This window comes from Bombina bombina, chromosome 1 (assembly GCF_027579735.1).
Source record: "Bombina bombina isolate aBomBom1 chromosome 1, aBomBom1.pri, whole genome shotgun sequence".
In the NCBI taxonomy this organism is placed as follows: domain Eukaryota; kingdom Metazoa; phylum Chordata; class Amphibia; order Anura; family Bombinatoridae; genus Bombina; species Bombina bombina.
In genome coordinates this window covers 1,143,368,795-1,143,393,829 of record NC_069499.1, presented here as the reverse complement: position 1 = coordinate 1,143,393,829, position 25,035 = coordinate 1,143,368,795, and the positions used below count along the sequence as shown (strand labels likewise).

At 38.1% G+C, this 25,035-nt stretch overlaps 1 protein-coding gene across 4 annotated transcripts in view; it reads right to left on the bottom strand.

Moving 5' to 3' along the window:
* The window catches only part of ATP6V0A1 (ATPase H+ transporting V0 subunit a1), a 234,076-nt gene that overhangs the window by 188,288 nt on the left and 20,753 nt on the right, over positions 1-25,035 (bottom strand). For all 4 annotated transcript variants that reach the window (XM_053699158.1, XM_053699150.1, XM_053699174.1 and 1 more), the window contains exons 2-4: positions 3,594-3,737; positions 2,826-2,904; positions 2,597-2,694 (exon numbers count right to left, since the gene is read on the bottom strand). In XM_053699158.1, coding sequence (XP_053555133.1) covers positions 2,597-2,694; positions 2,826-2,904; positions 3,594-3,710 — 294 coding nt within the window. In that variant the 5' untranslated portion in view covers positions 3,711-3,737. The remainder of the gene's footprint in view (positions 1-2,596; positions 2,695-2,825; positions 2,905-3,593; positions 3,738-25,035) is intronic.

Genomic DNA, 25,035 nt, shown 5'->3' with positions numbered 1-25,035 from the left:
GAAGATGGGTCCACGGTGGAGGTCTTCAGGATGGAGCCGGTCCTCATCGGATGAAGATAGAAGATGCCGCTTGGAAGATGATGGTTGCCGGTCCGGATCTACTCTTCTTCCCGGATAGGATGAAGACTTTGGACCCTCTTCTGGACTTCTTCAGTGGATGTCTAGCCCCCGCTTGGGTTGGATGAAGATATCGGAGCCAGGACGGATCGGTGTGATACCCGGTGAGGTGAAGACAAGGTAGGATGATCTTCAGGGGATTAGTGTTAGGTTTATTTAAGGGGGGTTTGGGTTAGATTAGGGGTATGTGGGTGGTGGGTTGTAATGTTGGGGGGGGGGGGTATTGTACGTTTTTTTTTACAGGCAAAAGAGCTGAACTTCTTGGGGCATGCCCCGCAAAGGGCCCTGTTCAGGGCTGGTAAGGTAAAAGAGCTTTGAACTTTAGTAATTTAGAATAGGGTAGGGCATTTTTTATTTTGGGGGTCTTTGTTATTTTATTAGGGGGCTTAGAGTAGGTGTAATTAGTTTAAAATTGTCGTAAGATTTTCCTTATGTTTGTAAATATTTTTTTATTTTTTGTAACTTAGTTCTTTTTTATTTTTTGTACTTTAGTTAGTTTAATTCATTGTAGTTATTTGTAGATATTGTATTTAATTAATGTATTGATAGTGTAGTGTTAGGTTTAATTGTAACTTAGGTTAGGATTTATTTTACAGGTAATTTTGTTATTATTTTAACTAGGTAACTATTAAATAGTTCTTAACTATTTAATAGCTATTGTACCTGGTTAAAATAATTACAAAGTTACCTGTAAAATAAATATTAATCCTAAAATAGCTATAATATAATTATAATTTATAGTGTAGCTATATTAGGATTTATTTTACAGGTAAGTATTTAGCTTTAAATAGGAATAATTTATTTAATAAGAGTTAATTAATTTCGTTAGATGTAAATTATATTTAACTTAGGGGGGTGTTAGTGTTAGGGTTAGACTTAGCTTTAGGGGTTAATACATTTATTAGAATAGCGGTGAGCTCCAGTCGGCAGATTAGGGGTTAATAATTGAAGTTAGGTGTCGGCGATGTTAGGGAGGGCAGATTAGGGGTTAATACTATTTATTATAGGGTTAGTGAGGCGGATTAGGGGTTAATAACTTTATTATAGTAGCGCTCAGGTCCGCTCGGCAGATTAGGGGTTAATAAGTGTAGGCAGGTGGAGGCGACGTTGTGGGGGGGCAGATTAGGGGTTAATAAATATAATATAGGGGTCGGCGATGTTAGGGCAGCAGATTAGGGGTACATAGGGATAATGTAAGTAGCGGCGGTTTACGGAGCGGCAGATTAGGGGTTAATAATAATATGCAGGTGTCAGCGATAGCGGGGGCGGCAGATTAGGGGTTAATAAGTGTAAGGCTAGGGGTGTTTAGACTTGGGGTACATGTTAGGGTGTTAGGTGCAGACGTAGGAAGTGTTTCCGCATAGCAAACAATGGGGCTGCGTTAGGAGCTTAACGCGGCTTTTTTGCAGGTGTTAGGTTTTTTTTCAGCTCAAACAGCCCCATTGTTTCCTATGGGGGAATCGTGCACGAGCACGTTTTTGAGGCTGGCCGCGTCCGTAAGCAACTCTGGTATCGAGAGTTGAAGCTGCGTTAAATATGCTCTACGCTCCTTTTTTGGAGCCTAACGCAGCCTTTATGTGGACTCTCAATACCAGAGTTATTTTTATGGTGCGGCCAGAAAAAAGCCGGCGTTAGCTTTTTGGGTCGTTACCGACAAAACTCTAAATCTAGCCGGATCTGTTTATTATAATGGGGAGAGTTTACCATCACTTTAAAGGGACATGAAACCCAAATTTTTTCTTTCATGATTTAGGTAGAACATACAACTTTAACCAACTTTCCATTATACTTCTATTATAAAATTTGCTTCATTCTCTTGGTATGCTTTGTTGAAGGAGCAGCAATGCACTACTGGTTGATGACTGAACACATGGGTGAGCCAATGACAATTGGTATATATATGCAGCCATCAATCAACAGCTAGAACCTAGGTTCTTTGCTGCTCCTGAGCTTTCCTAGACAAACCTTTCAGCAAAGGATAACAAGAGAAGGAAGAAAATTAAATAATAGAAGTAAATTGTAAAGTTGTTTTAAAAATTGTATGTTCTGTCTAAATCATGAAATAAAAAAAATTGGGTTTCCTGTCCCTTTAAGTCTTTCCCTCCTCTTTCACTTTTTTCCCCCACTACCGAGACACTTAACAGCCTCTTGGCTGTCAGAAGGGATTGAAAATCACTTTCTATATTTGTGTTGTCGTCCCTCTTTTTTTTTCTTCTTTCAAAAGTGGCTAAAGCACAACTGTCTTCAACACAATTTGGCTTTTTAGTGAAGAAGTCACGTTAAAATGCACTTTTTTTTTTCCTTCTACCTTCCTTTGCTCCACTTTCTCCTCCCCTTTTTTAAATTTGGATGACAAATTAAGGAAATAACTAGATGATTATACCCCTATGAGATTTATAATATATAATTTTCTATTTTATTAAAATATTTTAAAATTTAAATTATAAAAAAAAAATGCCATAAAGACTTAATTTCTTACCTCAAGGTCAATCATGTCCCTAGGAAAGGGGACTTCTGGGTTCTCCCCTGTGTCAATGATTGCCAAGTTTGCCTTCTTGATCTCCTTCTCCACAAATCCTGGAATGAGAATATGAAATAGAGCCTATCATTTTACAATAACTTATTATAAGAACTAGCAGCCATTTCTTTAAAGCAATCTTACAAATAATTATTTCTTCTGTTTAGAAATACAGATTAGCTATACATACGCAACTTGCGATCCATCTCCTCGCACCGCCGGACCTCATTGACAAATTTACGTTGGAAAACATTAACATCGGGATTTAACTAAAAAAAGAAAAAAAGAAAAAAGTAATAAAATCAATTAGAAGCAGAAAACTACAAACATTAATTTGTGACATACCAATTCCTAGTCTTTCATTAGTGATCGTTCAAAGTAGAATACACATTGCTCATATTTTTTAGCCAGAAAGTTCAAATGTTTGAAATCTTTTTACGTACTTTCCTTTGCTATGGAGTCAGTAAAAAGAGCAATATAAGAAATGCACTGACTTTAGAAAGACAGCAACATTTGTATTTACTTTCTAAGGTGAACAGATGGGAGAAGCACTTTAGGTATCAGTCAGTTTATGTACAACATATGTCCTTCAGTGAGCGCATCTGTATTTTTCTTTATAATCAAGAGACTTCAAAATAATTGTACTTTTGTCCTCCTCTTGTTTATTACATAAAAAGCCAATACACACAGTGAGTTATTGGCATAACGTAAAAAAAGTTAAAGACAATTAAAACTAATAACTCTGGGAGTCATCTGCCTATATTTGTATTATTAGTATTCATACTGCACTGTCTCAACATACAAGGCTGATTGGAGACAGACAAGCTAAACAAATGTGTTATTTTCTGTATTGACAAAGTATGACAAACTGAGCAGGGAAGTTATGATGAAAAATCATAAAGAATTTAGCATAAGGCAAAGTGATGTGTTAACAGATACAGTAATAAGGTGAACTTACATCTCGGAATTGTACTTTCCCTAGTTCCCCTAGCTCACTGACACAGCAGTAAGCAGCTTCTGATTGGAGGAAAAGCTGAGCCAGGGTCATCTCCTCACTTCGAAAAAGTTCCCCCATTTTTCCTGATAGGCTCAGCTACTAAACCTTAAAAAGAGAAATAAATGTGCTTAAAATATACAGTATCTTAATAAGGGACACACAAATTGCTATTAAATATAAACTGTATTTCATTGATTATATAAGATTTTTTTATCAGTGCATAAGTACCCATTGCATTTTACTGGCTTTGATGTTTTATTAATTAACCCACATCTGGTCAATCAATAAGGTTGCTAAGGAATTACAGAAAGGGAGTTTTCCATTGCAAACAATTCTCTAGCTCATTGTGACCTGAACCAATAGAGAACATGGACCCCAGGTGTCAGTAAAACAATTGATTGAATCAACAGTTAATTCAAACTGCCAGCACAGTTCTGTATCTATAGAAGGACATATACAAATTACAAACTATTCAATACATGAAGTCCTCAAATATAAGCGAAAAAAATGATAATATTCACCACTCTTAAAAGAGACAGTAAAGTAAAAAATTAAACTTTCACGATTCAGATAGGGCATGTCATTTTAAACAACTTTCCAATTGACTTTTATCATTCAATTTGCTTTGTTCCTTTGGTGGTATTTTTGAAAAGCTAAACCTAGGTAGGCTCAAACTGATTTCTAAACCGTTGAAAACCGCCTCTTAGCTCAGAGCATGAACTAGACAAGTTCATGTGTGTCATATAGATAACATTGTGCTCACTCCTGTGAAGTTATTTATGAGTCGGCACTGATTGGCTAAACTGCATGTCTGTCAAAAGAACTGAGATTAGGGGCAGTCTGCAAAGGCTTAAATACAAGGTAATCACAGAGGTAAAAACAGAATTTATGTTTACCTGATAAATTACTTTCTCCAACGGTGTGTCCGGTCCACGGCGTCATCCTTACTTGTGGGATATTCTCTTCCCCAACAGGAAATGGCAAAGAGCCCAGCAAAGCTGGTCACATGATCCCTCCTAGGCTCCGCCTACCCCAGTCATTCGACCGACGTTAAGGAGGAATATTTGCATAGGAGAAACCATATGAAACCGTGGTGACTGTAGTTAAAGAAAATAAATTATCAGACCTGATTAAAAAACCAGGGCGGGCCGTGGACCGGACACACCGTTGGAGAAAGTAATTTATCAGGTAAACATAAATTCTGTTTTCTCCAACATAGGTGTGTCCGGTCCACGGCGTCATCCTTACTTGTGGGAACCAATACCAAAGCTTTAGGACACGGATGATGGGAGGGAGCAAATCAGGTCACCTAGATGGAAGGCACCACGGCTTGCAAAACCTTTCTCCCAAAAATAGCCTCAGAAGAAGCAAAAGTATCAAACTTGTAAAATTTGGTAAAAGTGTGCAGTGAAGACCAAGTCGCTGCCCTACATATCTGATCAACAGAAGCCTCGTTCTTGAAGGCCTATGTGGAAGCCACAGCCCTAGTGGAATGAGCTGTGATTCTTTCGGGAGGCTGCCGTCCGGCAGTCTCGTAAGCCAATCTGATGATGCTTTTAATCCAAAAAGAGAGAGAGGTAGAAGTTGCTTTTTGACCTCTCCTTTTACCGGAATAAACAACAAACAAGGAAGATGTTTGTCTAAAATCCTTTGTAGCATCTAAATAGAATTTTAGAGCGCGAACAACATCCAAATTGTGCAACAAACGTTCCTTCTTCGAAACTGGTTTCGGACACAGAGAAGGTACGATAATCTCCTGGTTAATGTTTTTGTTAGAAACAACTTTTGGAAGAAAACCAGGTTTAGTACGTAAAACCACCTTATCTGCATGGAACACCAGATAAGGAGGAGAACACTGCAGAGCAGATAATTCTGAAACTCTTCTAGCAGAAGAAATTGCAACCAAAAACAAAACTTTCCAAGATAATAACTTAATATCAACGGAATGTAAGGGTTCAAACGGAACCCCCTGAAGAACTGAAAGAACTAAGTTGAGACTCCAAGGAGGAGTCAAAGGTTTGTAAACAGGCTTGATTCTAACCAGAGCCTGAACAAAGGCTTGAACATCTGGCACAGCTGCCAGCTTTTTGTGAAGTAACACAGACAAGGCAGAAATCTGTCCCTTCAGGGAACTTGCAGATAATCCTTTTTCCAATCCTTCTTGAAGGAAGGATAGAATCTTAGGAATCTTAACCTTGTCCCAAGGGAATCCTTTAGATTCACACCAACAGATATATTTTTTCCAAATTTTGTGGTAAATCTTTCTAGTTACAGGCTTTCTGGCCTGAACAAGAGTATCGATAACAGAATCTGAGAACCCTCGCTTCGATAAGATCAAGCGTTCAATCTCCAAGCAGTCAGCTGGAGTGAGACCAGATTCGGATGTTCGAACGGACCTTGAACAAGAAGGTCTCGTCTCAAAGGTAGCTTCCATGGTGGAGCCGATGACATATTCACCAGATCTGCATACCAAGTCCTGCGTGGCCACGCAGGAGCTATCAAGATCACCGACGCCCTTTCCTGATTGATCCTGGCTACCAGCCTGGGGATGAGAGGAAACGGCGGGAATACATAAGCTAGTTTGAAGGTCCAAGGTGCTACTAGTGCATCCACTAGAGCCGCCTTGGGATCCCTGGATCTGGACCCGTAGCAAGGAACTTTGAAGTTCTGACGAGAGGCCATCAGATCCATGTCTGGAATGCCCCACAGTTGAGTGACTTGGGCAAAGATTTCCGGATGGAGTTCCCACTCCCCCGGATGCAATGTCTGACGACTCAGAAAAACCGCTTCCCAATTTTCCACTCCTGGGATGTGGATAGCAGACAGGTGGCAGGAGTGAGACTCCGCCCATAGAATGATTTTGGTCACTTCTTCCATCGCCAGGGAACTCCTTGTTCCCCCCTGATGGTTGATGTACGCAACAGTTGTCATGTTGTCTGATTGAAACCGTATGAACTTGGCCCTCGCTAGCTGAGGCCAAGCCTTGAGAGCATTGAATAATCGCTCTCAGTTCCAGAATATTTATCGGTAGAAGAGATTCTTCCCGAGACCAAAGACCCTGAGCTTTCAGGGATCCCCAGACCGCGCCCCAGCCCATCAGACTGGCGTCGGTCGTGACAATGACCCACTCTGGTCTGCGGAAGGTCATCCCTTGTGACAGGTTGTCCAGGGACAGCCACCAACGGAGTGAGTCTCTGGTCCTCTGATTTACTTGTATCCTCGGAGACAAGTTTGTATAGTCCCCATTCCACTGACTGAGCATGCACAGTTGTAATGGTCTTAGATGAATGCGCGCAAAAGGAACTATGTCCATTGCCGCTACCATCAAACCTATCACTTCCATGCACTGCGCTATGGAAGGAAGAGGAACGGAATGAAGTATCCGACAAGAGTCTAGAAGTTTTGTTTTTCTGGCCTCTGTCAGAAAAATCCTCATTTCTAAGGAGTCTATTATTGTTCCCAAGAAGGGAACCCTTGTTGACGGAGATAGAGAACTCTTTTCCACGTTCACTTTCCATCCGTGAGATCTGAGAAAGGCCAGGACAATGTCCGTGTGAGCCTTTGCTTGAGGAAGGGACGACGCTTGAATCAGAATGTCGTCCAAGTAAGGTACTACAGCAATGCCCCTTGGTCTTAGCACAGCTAGAAGGGACCCTAGTACCTTTGTGAAAATCCTTGGAGCAGTGGCTAATCCGAAAGGAAGCGCCACGAACTGGTAATGCTTGTCCAGGAATGCGAACCTTAGGAACCGATGATGTTCCTTGTGGATAGGAATATGTAGATACGCATCCTTTAAATCCACCGTGGTCATGAATTGACCTTCCTGGATGGAAGGAAGAATTGTTCGAATGGTTTCCATTTTGAACGATGGAACCTTGAGAAACTTGTTTAAGATCTTGAGATCTAAGATTGGTCTGAACGTTCCCTCTTTTTTGGGAACTATGAACAGATTGGAGTAGAACCCCATCCCTTGTTCTCCTAATGGAACAGGATGAATCACTCCCATTTTTAACAGGTCTTCTACACAACGTAAGAATGCCTGTCTTTTTATGTGGTCTGAAGACAACTGAGACCTGTGGAACCTCCCCCTTGGGGGAAGCCCCTTGAATTCCAGAAGATAACCTTGGGAGACTATTTCTAGCGCCCAAGGATCCAGAACATCTCTTGCCCAAGCCCGAGCGAAGAGAGAGAGTCTGCCCCCCACCAGATCCGGTCCCGGATCGGGGGCCAACATTTCATGCTGTCTTGGTAGCAGTGGCAGGTTTCTTGGCCTGCTTTCCCTTGTTCCAGCCTTGCATTGGTCTCCAAGCTGGCTTGGCTTGAGAAGTATTACCCTCTTGCTTAGAGGACGTAGCACTTTGGGCTGGTCCGTTTCTACGAAAGGGACGAAAATTAGGTTTATTTTTGGCCTTGAAAGGCCGATCCTGAGGAAGGGCATGGCCCTTACCCCCAGTGATATCAGAGATAATCTCTTTCAAGTCAGGGCCAAACAGCGTTTTCCCCTTGAAAGGAATGTTAAGTAGCTTGTTCTTGGAAGACGCATCAGCTGACCAAGATTTCAACCAAAGCGCTCTGCGCGCCACAATAGCAAACCCAGAATTCTTAGCCGCTAACCTAGCCAATTGCAAAGTGGCGTCTAGGGTGAAAGAATTAGCCAATTTGAGAGCATTGATTCTGTCCATAATCTCCTCATAAGGAGGAGAATCACTATCGACCGCCTTTACCAGCTCATCGAACCAGAAACACGCGGCTGTAGTGACAGGGACAATGCATGAAATTGGTTGTAGAAGGTAACCCTGCTGAACAAACATCTTTTTAAGTAAACCTTCTAATTTTTTATCCATAGGATCTTTGAAAGCACAACTATCTTCTATGGGTATAGTGGTGCGTTTGTTTAAAGTGGAAACCGCTCCCTCGACCTTGGGGACTGTCTGCCATAAGTCCTTTCTGGGGTCGACCATAGGAAACAATTTTTTAAATATGGGGGGAGGGACGAAAGGAATACCGGGCCTTTCCCATTCTTTATTTACAATGTCCGCCACCCGCTTGGGTATAGGAAAAGCTTCTGGGAGCCCCGGGACCTCTAGGAACTTGTCCATTTTACATAGTTTCTCTGGGATGACCAACTTGTCACAATCATCCAGAGTGGATAATACCTCCTTAAGCAGAATGCGGAGATGTTCCAACTTAAATTTAAACGTAATCACATCAGGTTCAGCTAGATGTACTAGGGGCCTCCTGAGTGGGCAAGACTCGTGTAGACGAAGGAGGGAATGATGCAGTACCATGCTTACTCCCCTCACTTGAGGAATCATCTTGGGCATCATTGTCATTGTCACATAAATCACATTTATTTAAATGAGAAGGAACTCTGGCTTCCCCACATTCAGAACACAGTCTATCTGGTAGTTCAGACATGTTAAACAGGCATAAACTTGATCACAAAGTACAAAAAACGTTTTAAAATAAAAACTACAGTTAAACACTAAAAAACTCTAAGCCATCTCCGTGGAGATGTTGCCTGTACAACGGCAAAGAGAATGACTGGGGTAGGCGGAGCCTAGGAGGGATCATGTGACCAGCTTTGCTGGGCTCTTTGCCATTTCCTGTTGGGGAAGAGAATATCCCACAAGTAAGGATGACGCCGTGGACCGGACACACCTATGTTGGAGAAATGTGTATTATTATAACTGTGCTGGTTATGCACAAGCCATTACCTACAGGTTTTAGTTTCAATCATTTGCTCTCATTACTACCCTCCTGTCAGATCTGGTCATTAAAGAAGTCTTTGAACAAAACTTACTCCTAACGCCCTAAAAATCTGACCAGCACACAATTCTGAAAGCGTCCAACTTTCTTGTCATGCCCAAGTAACTCACTGAAATACCAATCTAATCTGATGGCCTGAACCTTATGGTCCAACCAACATCCAGTTTAGTAAATCTTCTCACTTGCATATATAGCAATCACTATTTAAAGGGACAGTATACACCAATTTTAATTTAACTGCATGTAATAGACACTACTATAAAGAATAATATGCACAGATACCGATTTAAAAATCTAGTATAAACCTTTAAAGAACTTACTTAGAAGCTTCAAATTTAGCACTGTTGATGAGGTTAGGCTGGGACACCCACTGAAAGGTGCTGAACCTCCCCCTGTCCCTTGCATATGAAAAGACCCATTATACAAACAGAAGAAGTCTGAAGTCAGTATACATCAGTATACATCTAAAATTTTGGAGCTTGGTTTGGAATCTGAAAATCAGCACAATGTTATTTAAAAATAAGCACAACTATACATTGTTACAAAAACACACCCAGATGGGCTATATAAATGGATCATTTACAAAACATATATGCAAAAAAAAAATCTAGTGTACAACGTCCTTTTTAGGCTGTAACGTCTTAAACCTAACAGGTCTCTTAGAGGGACACTGTACTCTAAAATGTTATCCCATTTAAAGGGATACAAAACCAAAACATTTTCTTTAGCGATGCAGCCAACGCATTCGATTTTAAAATAAACTTCCAATTTACTTATATTATGAAATTTGCATCATTCCCATTGTATTCGTTGTTAAACATACCCAAGTAGGTGTCTGGCGCACTACATGGCAGGAAATAGTGCTGCCATCTAGTGTTCTTGCAAATGGATAACATTCGTGCAAAACTGCTGTCATAAAGTGCTCCAGACACGTGCAAGCGAGCTTACATGCCTGCTTTTCAACAAAAGTATACCAAGAGAATGAAGAAAATGCTATAATAGAAGTCAAATAGAAAGTTATTTTAAATTGCATGCTATATCTGAATCATGAAAGAAAAAATGTTGGGTTCCACGTTTCTTTAATGTCCCAGTGGTCCATTTTACCTGCTGGTGTGTATTTAATGGCTTGCAAACATATCATTTACCTTTATTTTGCCATTTGAAATAGCGGTTTTGCCTGTAGAAACACCGATAATAGGAATAACAAATTCATTATCTGTATAAAAGCTATTTAAACAAGATACAATAGCACTAATTAATCTCCCAGTTGGGGGTTGGAGAGACAGAGGTTTTTGTATCTGAAAATTAAATAGCTGGCTGTTAAATTTTATAGTACAGGGTCGCTTGAATTACTTCTCTATTGGTCTGTAAATGTATGGCACGTTTTCTTTTATAACATGAATTAATTGCACACTTTCCCTCATGCTGATCTTAAAAATGTATGTTACTTTTCATGTCAATTGTTCTTTAAAGCATGATATGCAACGTCACAAATATCAAAAAGTATATAAACAAAAAGTGCGAAGCATTTTTAAGAAAATTAGCCTGGGTAGGTGGTGGCTGATTAAGAAAAAAAAATAGTTTAAAGGGACAGTAAACACATTGTAATTAAAATACGTTTGTTGTGTTGTTATAGAATACACATATCAGTCCAGTCTTGACATTTTTAAAACAAATTCAAGGGCAATAATATTAATGTATTAACTAGTTTAAGTCTAGTGACCCTTCACTATATATATTTAATCCCAGCAAAGGAGGTATTTATGAGTCAGCACTGATTGGCTAAAATGCATGTCTGTCAAAAGAACTGAGATAAGGGGGCAGTCTGCAGAGGCTTAGATACAAGGTAATCACAGAGGTAAAAAAAAACTATATTAATATAACCATGTTGGCTGTGCAAAACTGGGGAATGGGTAATAATTATATTATCTATCTTTTTAAATAATAAAATGTTGGTGTAGACTGTCCCTTTAAACTCACAGTAGTGCAGGGTTGCGGGTCTTGTATCTTTTTTGACTATTACAACACTAACAATATTTTTATTGGAATATTTTCAATAGCCAAACTTCACCCACCATTTGCCTTATTTGGAAGAGCCAATCTAAGCTTCAGTCCACAAGCAACAAGGCTGGTCACTGTTATAAAGTACATTGTTTTGTAGTTATCTATAAAGCCAGTTAGAGATCGGGTTAGACTTGAGAAGTCAACTGGGTTCTTTTTAAGTTCTAAGAATTAGAAATTGCTCAATGAAAAAGGGGGCAAAATAAATAGAAAAATAAACAGAGAAAGCAAACACGCTACTGCATGAATTAGTGATGCAAATATCCCAATATTCTGCTGGAGCCCACGTTACAGGTAAGAGTGTGCATGTGAAAAGGATGTCAGAGACTACATATAGTTTCTTTTAATCTTATTTTGGGACATAGTGAGGGGACACATCTGGTGCAGGACCTTGCACAACGTATAATGGACTAAGAATTGAAGGGACATTAATATAAATAATAAAACAACTTTGCAATATACTTTTATTATTTTGTTTTCCTTTTCATGCAATTTAGCTCTGACAAATGTGGGTTTTCTAATTCTGTAGCAGTGAACTCACAAAGCTAACCCTCTGGCATATATTTCTCTAATTGGCTTTAGCTGACAACAACTGCAAAACAATGCACTTTGTACTAACATAATGACAGTGGCTAGTCTTGTTGTCTGCAGACTCAAGCCCAGATTGGCTCTTCCAAATAAGGCAAGTGCCGGGGTTTTGAAAAACATCTGCAGCAAAAAGAGTTTTGAATTTGTTTTTAAGATGTCTTGTAATTACAAGGTGGACATTGATAAATATTGCGATAATTAAATAAATACTATGTGCAAAACTCAAATAATGATACTGTCACCAATAAAGTTCTCAGTTAAGCATAAGAAAGTCTTCCCTTTATTTCTCCAATGAATAATGTGTCTTTAAAGTGATTGTAAACAAACTATTCTCTCAACAATATTTGTAATAAAAAAGTAAATTATGGGCACTTTCATTGATCAAAATGAATGCAGACAAATTATATAAATAATTACCCTTTCATTTAGTTATACATTCCACCGTTCCCTAGCCTGCAACGCATAGTTTATGTGTAAAATAACGAATCATGCCCCCTTTTGGCGTCCAGCAAGTTAATAAAAACACCACAGGTTTTGACTACAAAAGGGGGCACAATACGCATTTAGCAGAGCCACATACCTATAAGTTTAACTCAGAGGAGGAAAACGTATCAAAATTATTTCAGGCAAACATCAAATTTACTAGAAATCTATTAATACTATGAAACCTTAAAGGGCCAGTAAACATAGATTTTTTTTTTATCTAATTCTACACATAGTGCAGAATTCTATAACATTATATTAGTGTTAGATTTATAGAACCTAATATTGCCGGTGAAATGTTATAAAAAAAAAATAGTGTTTCCAGACCCACACTCTGTGCTCTTCTGAGCGGGTCTGGTTTTTACACAGAGCGCATCTGGCCAGCTGTCTAGTCACAGCCCGGCCCAACCACGCCATTATACTCAGTGCAGCTCGCTCCTGCTGTCAGACAGAGCAGAAGCGAGCTGCACTGAGTGTAATGGCGCGGTCGGGCCGGGCTGTGACTAGACAGCTGACCAGATGCGCTCAGTGTAAAAAACAGACCTGCTCAGTAGAGCACAGAGAGCGGGTCTGGAAAACACTATTTTTTTATAACAATTCACCGGCAATATTAGGTTCTATAAATCTAGCACTATGATAATGTTATAGAATTCTGCACTATGTGCAGAATTATATAACATTTTTTTCTATGTTTACTGGCCCTTTAAAAGGCACAACAGCAAGCAAAAAAAACAATACTGTTGTCCAAAGCTTTGAAAAATTATCACCATTTTCTTGTTTGTTTTTAATCCCTACATTATGACAACAGAAATAATTTTATCTTAAATACAGGTTTCCAAAAACCTCTAAGCAGAAAAAAAAAAAGTCAGAAATTTCCCATTCAGAACGCTAGGCACTATATACCCTACATAAAAAGTGAATTACTTAAAAGGGACATTAAAGTAAAAATTAAACTGCAATGATTCAGACAAAGCATCTAAATTTAAACAACTTTCCAATTTACTTCTATTATTAAATTTTATTTGTTCTCTCTGTATTCTTTGTTGGAAACTAAACCCAAGTAGGCAGATAGGAACTTAGGAGTGTGAACGTGTCTATAGCAGTCTATGGTAGCAGTGCAGTGTTAATTTTGTCGACTAAAACTAGACTAAAATAACTATAAAACTAAAGAAATTCTGATGACTAAAATACGACTAAAACGACATTTTAGTCAAAAGACTATGACTAAAACTAAATCAAAATGACATTTTAGTCAAAAGACTGACTAAAACTAAATCAAAATTTGCTGACAAAAACATTTTATGCAATGTGTTATAATCAATCCATATCCAATTACTGCTCTTTTGTAAAATTTACGAAACTTAATTTTATAAAATTTTAAGATAAATAAAGACATGTTCTATACCACAACAGTTAAATCTGTTAAATCTGTATTGCATGTTCAAACCTTAATACCATAAAAAAAACAGGTTAATAAACCTTTACTCCAGGAGTATATAATGAGTTTGGAAGTTCTAGAGCAGTGCTAATATCGTTGCCGAAAATTTTTCGAATCTGTGAACAATCAATTGATTCTTCCTATAGAAATAAGCATAACCGACGAATATGGGTTTAAGTTATGCTGTGCCAGCTGCAGAAACTTTTTGTTGTGTTGAGTTACTTGATACTTGTTTTAATTATTAAGAGAGAACTGTTAATGTTTTTATATTGGGTAATATGTGCAATGGCAATACAGCCAATACAGTTTACAGGGTTTTTTTATATATTTTAAAGTTGCACTTCTGTTTGTTTATGAAACTTGGTTTTATTTAATTTTAAGTTTAATAAAGATGTTACCTATCACAACGGCTAAATCTGTGTCTGTGTTGCATGTTTAAACCTTAATACCATAAATATTAACAGGTGTTATGTTTACTCCTGGAGTATATAATCAGTTTGCAAATTATAGAGAAATGCTTAAATAATGCATTACACTTTAACTAAACCCCTTAGATTTTAGTCGACTAAAATCTACTGGAGATTTAGTCGACTAAAATCTACTGGAGTTTCAGTCGACTAAAATTAGACTAAAACTAAAACAATTAAGATGATTAAAATATGACTAAAACTAAAATGGCATTTTAGTCAAAAGACTAAAACTAAGACTAAATCGAAATTTGCCGTCAAAATTAACACTGTAGCAGTGTTTGTAACTATGTATAACATATAAACAATGTTGCAGACACTGCTGTGAGATAGCTTAAGACACGTGTATGCTCCTGAGCTCACCTCTGATTACTCTTTAATAAAAGGATACCAAGAGAACTAAGGAAAATTGATCATATAAAGTACATTGGAAAGTTGTTTAGAAGTTCTAATGCTCTATCCAACCAATTTAAGTTTAAATTTGACTTTACTGTCCCTTCAAGAATCTCTGACATAAAATATGGTATAGAATAAAACATAAGCTTTAGAGTTGGCAACTCACCCTCATCACACACCCTTCTATGTACATTAACAGGGGCATTCTTTTGTGAAATCTATTCTGTTTAAGTAGTCTTGCATCAGCCACAACTGGATTGTAAGGAACACAGATGAAAGAGAATCTGAAGTGTTTGATTTAAAAAGCCTGCATTAAACACTTTCATTTTAACTACCACTCGGATAACATTAATTAGCTTATTTTAGTTTTTTAAATTTTTGTTGCACAGTATCATTAAATCAATTTATGTTAATGCTTAAAGTGATGGAAAATTTTTCCTCTTGTATAAACAGATCCGGAATGTTAGCGATATTTCAGATTTAATTTTTTTGGGTTTTTTTTTTTTTTTTTAAGATTAGGGATTTTTTTATTTTAATGGGCCGAAAGAGCTGAATCCCCTTTTAAGGGCAATGCCCATACAAATGCCATTTTCAGTGCAATGGGTAGATTTCTAGGTTTATTTTGTGGGTTTGGAGGGTGGGGGCTTGTTTTTATTTTTTTGCAAAAGAGCTGTTAACTTTAGGGCAATGCCCTACAAAAGGCCCTTTTAAGGGCCCTTGGTAGTTTATTATAGATAAGGGTTTTTTTATTTTGGGGTGGGTTTTTTTGTTTTGTTTTTTTAAAACGGGGTATCAGAATAGGGATAATTTTTATTTTTTTTGGATAATTTCGTTTGTTGTTTTTTGTAATGGTAGTCTTATTTTTTGTAGTTTTAGTGTTTATTATTTTTTGTAATTGTAGTTTAAATTTTTTAGTAATGTTAGGTATTTTTATTTTTAGTAATTATAGGTTTTATTAGTGTAAGCTTAGGTTTTATTTTTATTTCACAGGTTTGTATTTATATTTAAATAGGTAGTTAGTTAATAATTGTAACTTTAATTTAGGTCTATTTTATTTATGTTAAAGTTAGTGGGTGTTAGGTTTAGGGGTTAATATAGTTAAATTTAGGTTGTTGCGATGTGGGGGGCGGCGGTGTAGGAGTTAATAGGTTTAGTTAGTGTTGGCCTTGTGGGTGTACGGCAGTTTAGGGGTTAATAGGCTTCGTTTGTGTCATCGATGTCGGGGAACTTCGGTTTAGGGGTTAATAGGTTTAGTTAGTGTTGGCGTTGTTTGGGAACGGCGGTTTACGGGTTAATAGGTTTATTCAGTGTCGGCAATGTGGGGGGGGCGGCAGTTTAGGGGTTAATAGGTTTAGGTAGTGTTGGTGATGTGGGTGGCGGTGGTTTTAGATAATGTTTCGCCAATCGCCGGTATATTAGTTATGTAAAAAAAAAAATAGGATCCTTTCGTTTTTTCGGAAACATTCTTTATTCATATGCATTATTCTATTCTAATAATAAGAATAGACTAATGTCTATGAATAAAGAATGGATCCGAAAAAACGAACAGATCCGATAAAACGATTTAACTTAGCATAACATAACTAATTTGCCGAAACTACATTTTTTTTTAAACTTAACTAAACTAATTTGCCGAAACTAAATTATTTATTTAAACTAATGAAAATGAAACTAAAATAAATTTTTAGCGTTGCACATGTCTAATCCGAATCATAAAAGTTTATTTTGGTGTTGGAGAAAAAAACTGAGATAGAACATTGCTATTCCATACTAAAATTATTGTGGAGTCAAAGTTCAAAATATCCAGCACCTGGAAATAATAAGAGGTGTGCTCGCAACCAGGGTCCTGCAGAAAACCCCAAAATCAAGAAAAAAAGAAGAAGAAGCACCACCAAAACTTCATACAAGCAGATTTATTCAGCTTGCAGGGCAGCCAAGACCAATAATGTCATACAACGTTTCAGACACAGTCCTTAGTCATGTATGGCTATACTATACTAACATAGAACCTGCCATAAATACTAAGCAAACCCCACCCATCAACACCTGATCAAAATAGGTTAACCCTTTACACATTTCACAAAGTTCAAAACACACAGGATGTCTATAATGTAATAAATACATACTAATACATAAACGGATCCCAGGTATGTACAGTATATTTATACAAACAGGTAAAAAGACAGAAGTATCCCAGTATAATCTGAAAAAAGAAAAGAAAAAAATAAACAATTTAAAGGCAAAAAGATAAGTCAAAATCCCTATTCATTCCTTTTGGAAACATTGTATCTAGTTTATTAATCCAAAATACCTCTCTAGTTTTAAGAATTTTAACTCTATTGCCCCCCCCCCTCCTGGGAGTTTGTATATGTTCAAGGACCTGAAATCTGAGTTGATTAAGATTATGTCCCGCAGATAAAAAATGGTTCGCTACTGGTGCATCTACCTTATTGGTTCTAATATTGCTTTTATGTTGGTTAATCCGTTCCCGGATACTGCGGGTGGTCTCCCCTACATACCCCAAACTACAAGGACATTTAATTAAATAAACAACAAATTCTGTATTACACGTGTAAAAACCTTTGATGTTGAATTTATATCCAGTGCGAGGATGGCTGAACACCGGACCTTTAATAATGCTGTTACAATTTGAGCACCCTAAACAAGGAAAATTCCCCAAATTCTTTTTCCCTATGTAGCTCTGGACCCCAGTTTTTTTTAAAAGGGCCAATATCTGCACAAACCAATGAATCTTTGAAGTTTTTTATCTCTTTTATAAGCGGGCATAAATTGTTTACCAAACTCCATAACATTAGAGTCACAGGTCCAATGTCGGCGTAATACTTTTTGAATCTGTAAACTCAAGGAGGAGTATTGACTAACAAACACTAGTCTATACAATTTTTCTTTTACAGAATTCTTCCTCATTAAAAGTGACTGCCTAGAAGTTTTCAGAGTATTCTCAATCTCAGCCTCAATTAAATCAAGAGGGTAACCCCTAGCTCTAAAACGATCGCCCATCTCCCTCAACCTATTCTCTATCAAATTATCTTCAGACACAATACGTCTCACCCTAAGGAATTGACTCTTAGGCAGAGATTTGATGAGGGGGGGGGGCACTAGTGTAGTGAAGTAAAGTATTGCAGTCCGTTTCTTTTTTATATAAATCCACAGAAAAACTTTGTGCATTCTTTGATACTTTAGTATCACAAATTATTGTGAAACAGTATTAGTCTCCATTCCCCAAAAATGGTGTTTACTGGAATAAATTAAGACCAAGGGGCCTTCAGGCTCACCAGAAACAGAAGTTAAGAAGCAGCAGTCTTAAGACAGCTGTTCCTCAACTCTTACGTCTCCTCTGAGGCGGCGGACAGCAATCTGCCTGATCCCATACAATCAGGTTGATTGACACCCCTGCAAGAGGCCGATTGGCCGTGAATCTGCAGGGGGCGGCATTGCACAAGCAGTTCACCAGAACTGCTTGTGCAATGTAAAATACCGACAGCTACAGCTGATAATGTCCGTCGGACAGTTAATAAAATCGGCCCCCAAGTCTTCTATTGACAAATTTCAACAAATGGATAGTACTCAGTAAAAAGCTAGGAAGGTTTATCAAGAAAAAAAAAAGTTTAAAAGGCCTTTCAAACATTCAGACCCATGCCTTATTAATGAAAGTATTGGAAGTCACATTACTAAATAAAAAGACTTGTGCACTGTTGGCAAGTGGTAGAAAAACATAATTTATGTAAGAACTTACCTGATAAATTTATTTCTTTCATATTAGCAAGAGTCCATGAGCTAGTGACGTATGGGATATACATTCCTACCAGGAGGGGCAAAGTTTCCCAAACCTTAAAATGCCTATAAATACACCCTTCACCACACCCACAACTCAGTTTAACGAATAGCCAAGAAGTGGGGTGATAAGAAAAAAGTGCGAAAGCATATAAAATAAGGAATTGGAATAATTGTGCTTTATACAAAAAAATCATAACCACCACAAAAAAGGGCGGGCCTCATGGACTCTTGCTAATATGAAAGAAATTAATTTATCAGGTAAGTTCTTACATAAATTATGTTTTCTTTCATGTAATTAGCAAGAGTCCATGAGCTAGTGACGTATGGGATAATGACTACCCAAGATGTGGATCTTTCCACGCAAGAGTCACTAGAGAGGGAGGGATAAAATAAAGACAGCCAATTCCTGCTGAAAATAATCCACACCCAAAATAAAGTTTAATGAAAAACATAAACAGAAGATTCAAACTGAAACCGCTGCCTGAAGTACTTTTCTACCAAAAACTGCTTCAGAAGAAGAAAATACATCAAAATGGTAGAATTTAGTAAAAGTATGCAAAGAGGACCAAGTTGCTGCTTTGCAAATCTGATCAACCGAAGCTTCATTCCTAAACGCCCAGGAAGTAGAAACTGACCTAGTAGAATGAGCTGTAATCCTTTGAGGCGGAGTTTTACCCGACTCGACATAGGCATGATGAATTAAAGATTTCAACCAAGATGCCAAAGAAATGGCAGAAGCATTCTGGCCTTTTCTAGAACAGGAAAAGATAACAAATAGACTAGAAGTCTTTCGGAAAGACTTAGTAGCTTCAACATAATATTTCAAAGCTCTAACAACATCCAAAGAATGCAACGATTTCTCCTTAGAATTCTTAGGATTAGGACATAATGAAGGAACCACAATTTCTCTACTAATGTTGTTGGAATTCACAACTTTAGGTAAAAATTCAAAAGAAGTTCGCAACACCGCCTTATCCTGATGAAAAATCATAAAAGGAGACTCACAAGAAAGAGCAGATAATTCAGAGACTCTTCTGGCAGAAGAGATCGCCAAAAGGAACAAAACTTTCCAAGAAAGTAATTTAATGTCCAATGAATGCATAGGTTCAAACGGAGGAGCTTGAAGAGCCCCCAGAACCAAATTCAAACTCCAAGGAGGAGAAATTGACTTAATGACAGGTTTTATACGAACCAAAGCTTGTACAAAACAATGAATATCAGGAAGATTAGCAATCTTTCTGTGAAAAAGAACAGAAAGAGCAGAGATTTGTCCTTTCAAAGAACTTGCGGATAAACTTTTATCTAAACCATCCTGAAGAAAACTGTAAAATTCTCGGAATTCTAAAAGAATGCCAAGAAAAATGATGAGAAAGACACCAAGAAATATAAGTCTTCCAGACTCTATAATATATCTCTCTGGATACAGATTTACGAGCCTGTAACATAGTATTAATCACAGAGTCAGAGAAACCTCTTTGACCAAGAATCAAGCGTTCAATCTCCATACCTTTAAATTTAAGGATTTGAGATCCTGATGGAAAAAAGGACCTTGCGACAGAAGGTCTGGTCTTAGCGGAAGAGTCCACGGATGGCAAGAGGCCATCCGGACAAGATCCGCATACCAAAACCTGTGAGGCCATGCCGGAGCTATCAGCAGAACAAACGAGCATTCATTCAGAATCTTGGAGATTACTCTTGGAAGAAGAACTAGAGGCGGAAAGATATAGGCAGGATGATACTTCCAAGGAAGTGATAATGCATCCACTGCTTCCGCCTGAGGATCCCGGGATCTGGACAGATACCTGGGAAGTTTCTTGTTTAGATGAGACGCCATCAGATCTATTTCTGGAAGCTCCCACATTTGAACAATCTGAAGAAATACCTCTGGGTGAAGAGACCATTCGCCCGGATGCAACGTTTGGCGACTGAGATAATCCGCTTCCCAATTGTCTATACCTGGGATATGAACCACAGAGATTAGACAGGAGCTGGATTCCGCCCAAACCAGAATTCAATATACTTCTTTCATAGCCAGAGGACTGTGAGTCCCTCCTTGATGATTGATGTATGCCACAGTTGTGACATTGTCTGTCTGAAAACAAATGAACGATTCTCTCTTCAGAAGAGGCCAAGACTGAAGAGCTCTGAAAATTGCATGGAGTTCCAAAATATTGATCGGTAATCTCACCTCCTGAGATTCCCAAACTCCTTGTGCCGTCAGAGATCCCCACACAGCTCCCCAACCTGTGAGACTTGCATCTGTTGAAATTACAGTCCAGGTCGGAAGCAAAAAAGAAGCCCCCTGAATTAAACGATGGTGATCTGTCCCCCACATTAGAGAGTGTCGTACAATCGGTTTTAAAGATATTAATTGAGATATCTTTGTGTAATCCCTGCACCATTGATTCAGCATACAGAGCTGAAGAGGTCGCATGTGAAAACGAGCAAAGGGGATCGCGTCCGATGCAGCAGTCATAAGACCTAGAATTTCCATGCATAAGGCTACCGAAGGGAATGATTGTGACTGAAGGTTTCGACAAGCTGAAATCAATTTTAGACGTCTCTTGTCTGTCAAAGACAGAGTCATGGACACTGAATCTATCTGGAAACCCAGAAAGGTTACCCTTGTCTGAGGAATCAATTAACTTTTTAGTGAATTGATCCTCCAACCATGATCTTGAAGAAACAACACAAGTCGATTCGTATGAGATTCTGCTAAATGTAAAGACTGAGCAAGTACCAAGATATCGTCCAAATAAGGAAATACCACAATACCCTGTTCTCTGATTACAGACAGAAGGGCACCGAGAACCTTTGTAAAAATTCTTGGAGCTGTAGCTAGGCCAAACGGCAGAGCCACAAACTGGTAATGCTTGTCCAGAAAAGAGAATCTCAGGAACTGATAATGATCTGGATGAATCGGAATATGCAGATATGCATCCTGTAAATCTATTGTGGACATATAATGCCCTTGCTGAACAAAAGGCAAGATAGTCCTTACAGTTACCATTTTGAATGTTGGTATCCTTACATAACGATTCAATATTTTTAGATCCAGAACTGGTCTGAAGGAATTCTCCTTCTTTGGTACAATGAAGAGATTTGAATAAAACCCCATCCCCTGTTCCAGAACTGGAACTGGCATAATTACTCCAGCCAACTCTAGATCTGAAACGCAATTCAGAAATGCTTGAGCTTTCACTGGATTTACTGGGACACGGGAAAGAAAAAATCTCTTTGCAGGAGGTCTCATCTTGAAACCAATTCTGTACCCTTCTGAAACAATGTTCTGAATCCAAAGATTGTGAACAGAATTGATCCAAATTTCTTTGAAAAAAACGTAACTTGCCCCCTACCAGCTGAGCTGGAATGAGGGCCGCACCTTCATGTGGACTTAGAAGCTGGCTTTGCTTTTCTAGAAGGCTTGGATTTATTCCAGACTGGAGATGGTTTCCAAACTGAAACTGCTCCTGAGGATGAAGGATCAGGCTTTTGTTCTTTGTCGAAACGAAAGGAACGAAAACGATTATTAGCCCTGTTTTTACCCTTATATTTTTTATCCTGTGGTAAAAAAGTTCCTTTCCCACCAGTAACAGTTGAGATAATAGAATCCAACTGAGAACCAAATAATTTGTTACCCTGGAAAGAAATGGAAAGTAGAGTTGATTTAGAAGCCATATCAGCATTCCAAGTTTTAAGCCATAAAGCTCTTCTAGCTAAAATAGCTAGAGACATAAACCTGACATCAACTCTGATAATATCAAAAATGGCATCACAGATAAAATTATTAGCATGTTGAAGAAGAAGAAGAATATTATGAGAATCATGATCTGTTACTTGTTGCGCTAAAAAAAAAAAAGCTTCCAACCAAAAAGTTGAAGCTGCAGCAACATCAGCCAATGATATAGCAGGTCTAAGAAGATTACCTGAACACAGATAAGCTTTTCTTAGAAAGGATTCAATTTTCCTATCTAAAGGATCCTTAAACGAAGTACCATCTGACGTAGGAATAGTAGAAATAGCCCCATCAACTCTAGGGATTTTGTCCCAAAATTCTAATCTGTCAGACGGCACAGGATATAATTGCTTAAAATGTTTAGAAGGAGTAAATGAATTACCCAATTTATCCCATTCTCTGGAAATTACTTCAGAAATAGCACTAGGAACAGGAAAAACTTTTGGAATAACCACAGGAGATTTAAAGACCTTATCTAAACGTTTAGAATTAGTATCAAGAGGACCAGAATCCTCAATTTCTAAAGCAATTAGTACTTCTTTAAGTAAAGAACGAATAAATTCCATTTTAAATAAATATGAAGATTTATCAGCATCAATCTCTGAGACAGAATCCTCTGAACCAGAAGAGTCATCAGAATCAGAATGATGATGTTCATTTAAAAATTCATCTGTATAAAGAGAAGTTTTAAAAGATTTTTTATGTTTACTAGAAGGAGGAATAACAGACATAGCCTTCTTGATGGATTCAGAAACAAAATCTCTTATGTTATCAGGAACATTCTGAACATTAGATGTTGATGGAACTGCAACAGGTAATGGTACATTACTAAAGGAAATATCTGCATTAACAAGTTTGTCGTGACAATTAATACAAACAGCTGGAGGAATAGCTACCAAAAGTTTACAGCAGATACACTTAGCTTTGGTAGTTCCAGCACCAGACAGCGATTTTCCTGAAGTATCTTCTGACTCAGATGCAACGTGAGACATCTTGCAATATGTAAGAGAAAAAACAACATATAAAGCAAAATTGATCAAATTCCTTAAATGACAGTTTCAGGAATGGGAAAAAAAAAGCCAATGAACAAGCTTCTAGCAACCAGAAGCAAAGAAAAAATGAGACTCAAATAATGTGGAGACAAAAGCGACGCCCATATTTTTAGCGCCAAATAAGACGCCCACATTATTTGGCGCCTAAATGCTTTTTGGCGCCAAAAATGACGCCACATCCGGAACGCAGACATCATTGGCGCAAAAGAACGTCAAAATATGACGCAACTTCCGGGGACACGTATGACGCCGGAAACAGAAAAGATTTTTTGCGCCAAAAAAGTCCGCGCCAAGAATGACGCAATAAAATGAAGCATTTTCAGCCCCCGCGAGCCTAACAGCCCACAGGGAAAAAAAGTCAAATTTTTAAGGTAAGAAAAATAATTGATTCAAGTGCATTATCCCAAATATGAAACTGACTGTCTGAAAATAAGGAATGTTGAACATCCTGAGTCAAGGCAAAAAAAATGTTTGAATACATATATTTAGAACTTTATAAACAAAGTGCCCAACCATAGCTTAGAGTGTCACAGAAAATAAGACTTACTTACCCCAGGACACTCATCTACATGTTTGTAGAAAGCCAAACCAGTACTGAAACGAAAATCAGCAGAGGTAATGGTATATATAAGAGTATATCGTCGATCTGAAAAGGGAGGTAAGAGATGAATCTCTACGACCGATAACAGAGAACCTATGAAATAGACCCCGTAGAAGGAGATCACTGCATTCAAAATAGGCAATACTCTCCTCACATCCCTCTGACATTCACTGCACGCTGAGAGGAAAACCGGGCTCCAACCTGCTGCGGAGCGCATATCAACGTAGAATCTAGCACAAACTTACTTCACCACCTCCATAGGAGGCAAAGTTTGTAAAACTGAGTTGTGGGTGTGGTGAGGGGTGTATTTATAGGCATTTTAAGGTTTGGGAAACTTTGCCCCTCCTGGTAGGAATGTATATCCCATACGTCACTAGCTCATGGACTCTTGCTAATTACATGAAAGAAAGGGAGATTCTGGGAAATTTTACATAAAAAAATAATTAAAGGATGAAATTAGCAAATAATCGTTAGGTAGAAGATAGGAATATGCAAGAGAAGCTGATGTAGAGCTTTTTTTTTTTCTTTTATGAACAAAGCCAGACTTTTAATCCATTGCACCTCCCTTTATCATCTGCCTTACTGATTATGGGCCAGATTACGAGTGGCCGTTAAGTGTGAGTGATAAGGGGTTATCATGGCTGTTTGCGCACCGAGGGTGTAGCACTTGTATTGAAAGTAAACACGATCACTTGAGGGCAATTGAAGTTAATGTGCAACCTCAGAGCTCTGAGGGATATAAAACCCAAATATTTTTTTTTCATGATTCAGATAGAGCATACAATTTCAAGCAACTTTCTAATTTACTCCTATTATCATTTTTTTCTTCATTCTCTTGGTATCTTTATTTTAAAAACAGGAATGTAAGCTTAGGAGCCGGACCATTTTTGGTTCAGCACCTGGGTAGCACTTGCTGATTGGTAGCTAAATGTAGGGAAAATGTTGCACATGCAATATTCTAAGTTCTGCATTTTATGCGGGTCGGGTTAGCACGCAAGCAAAAACAGTTTACTT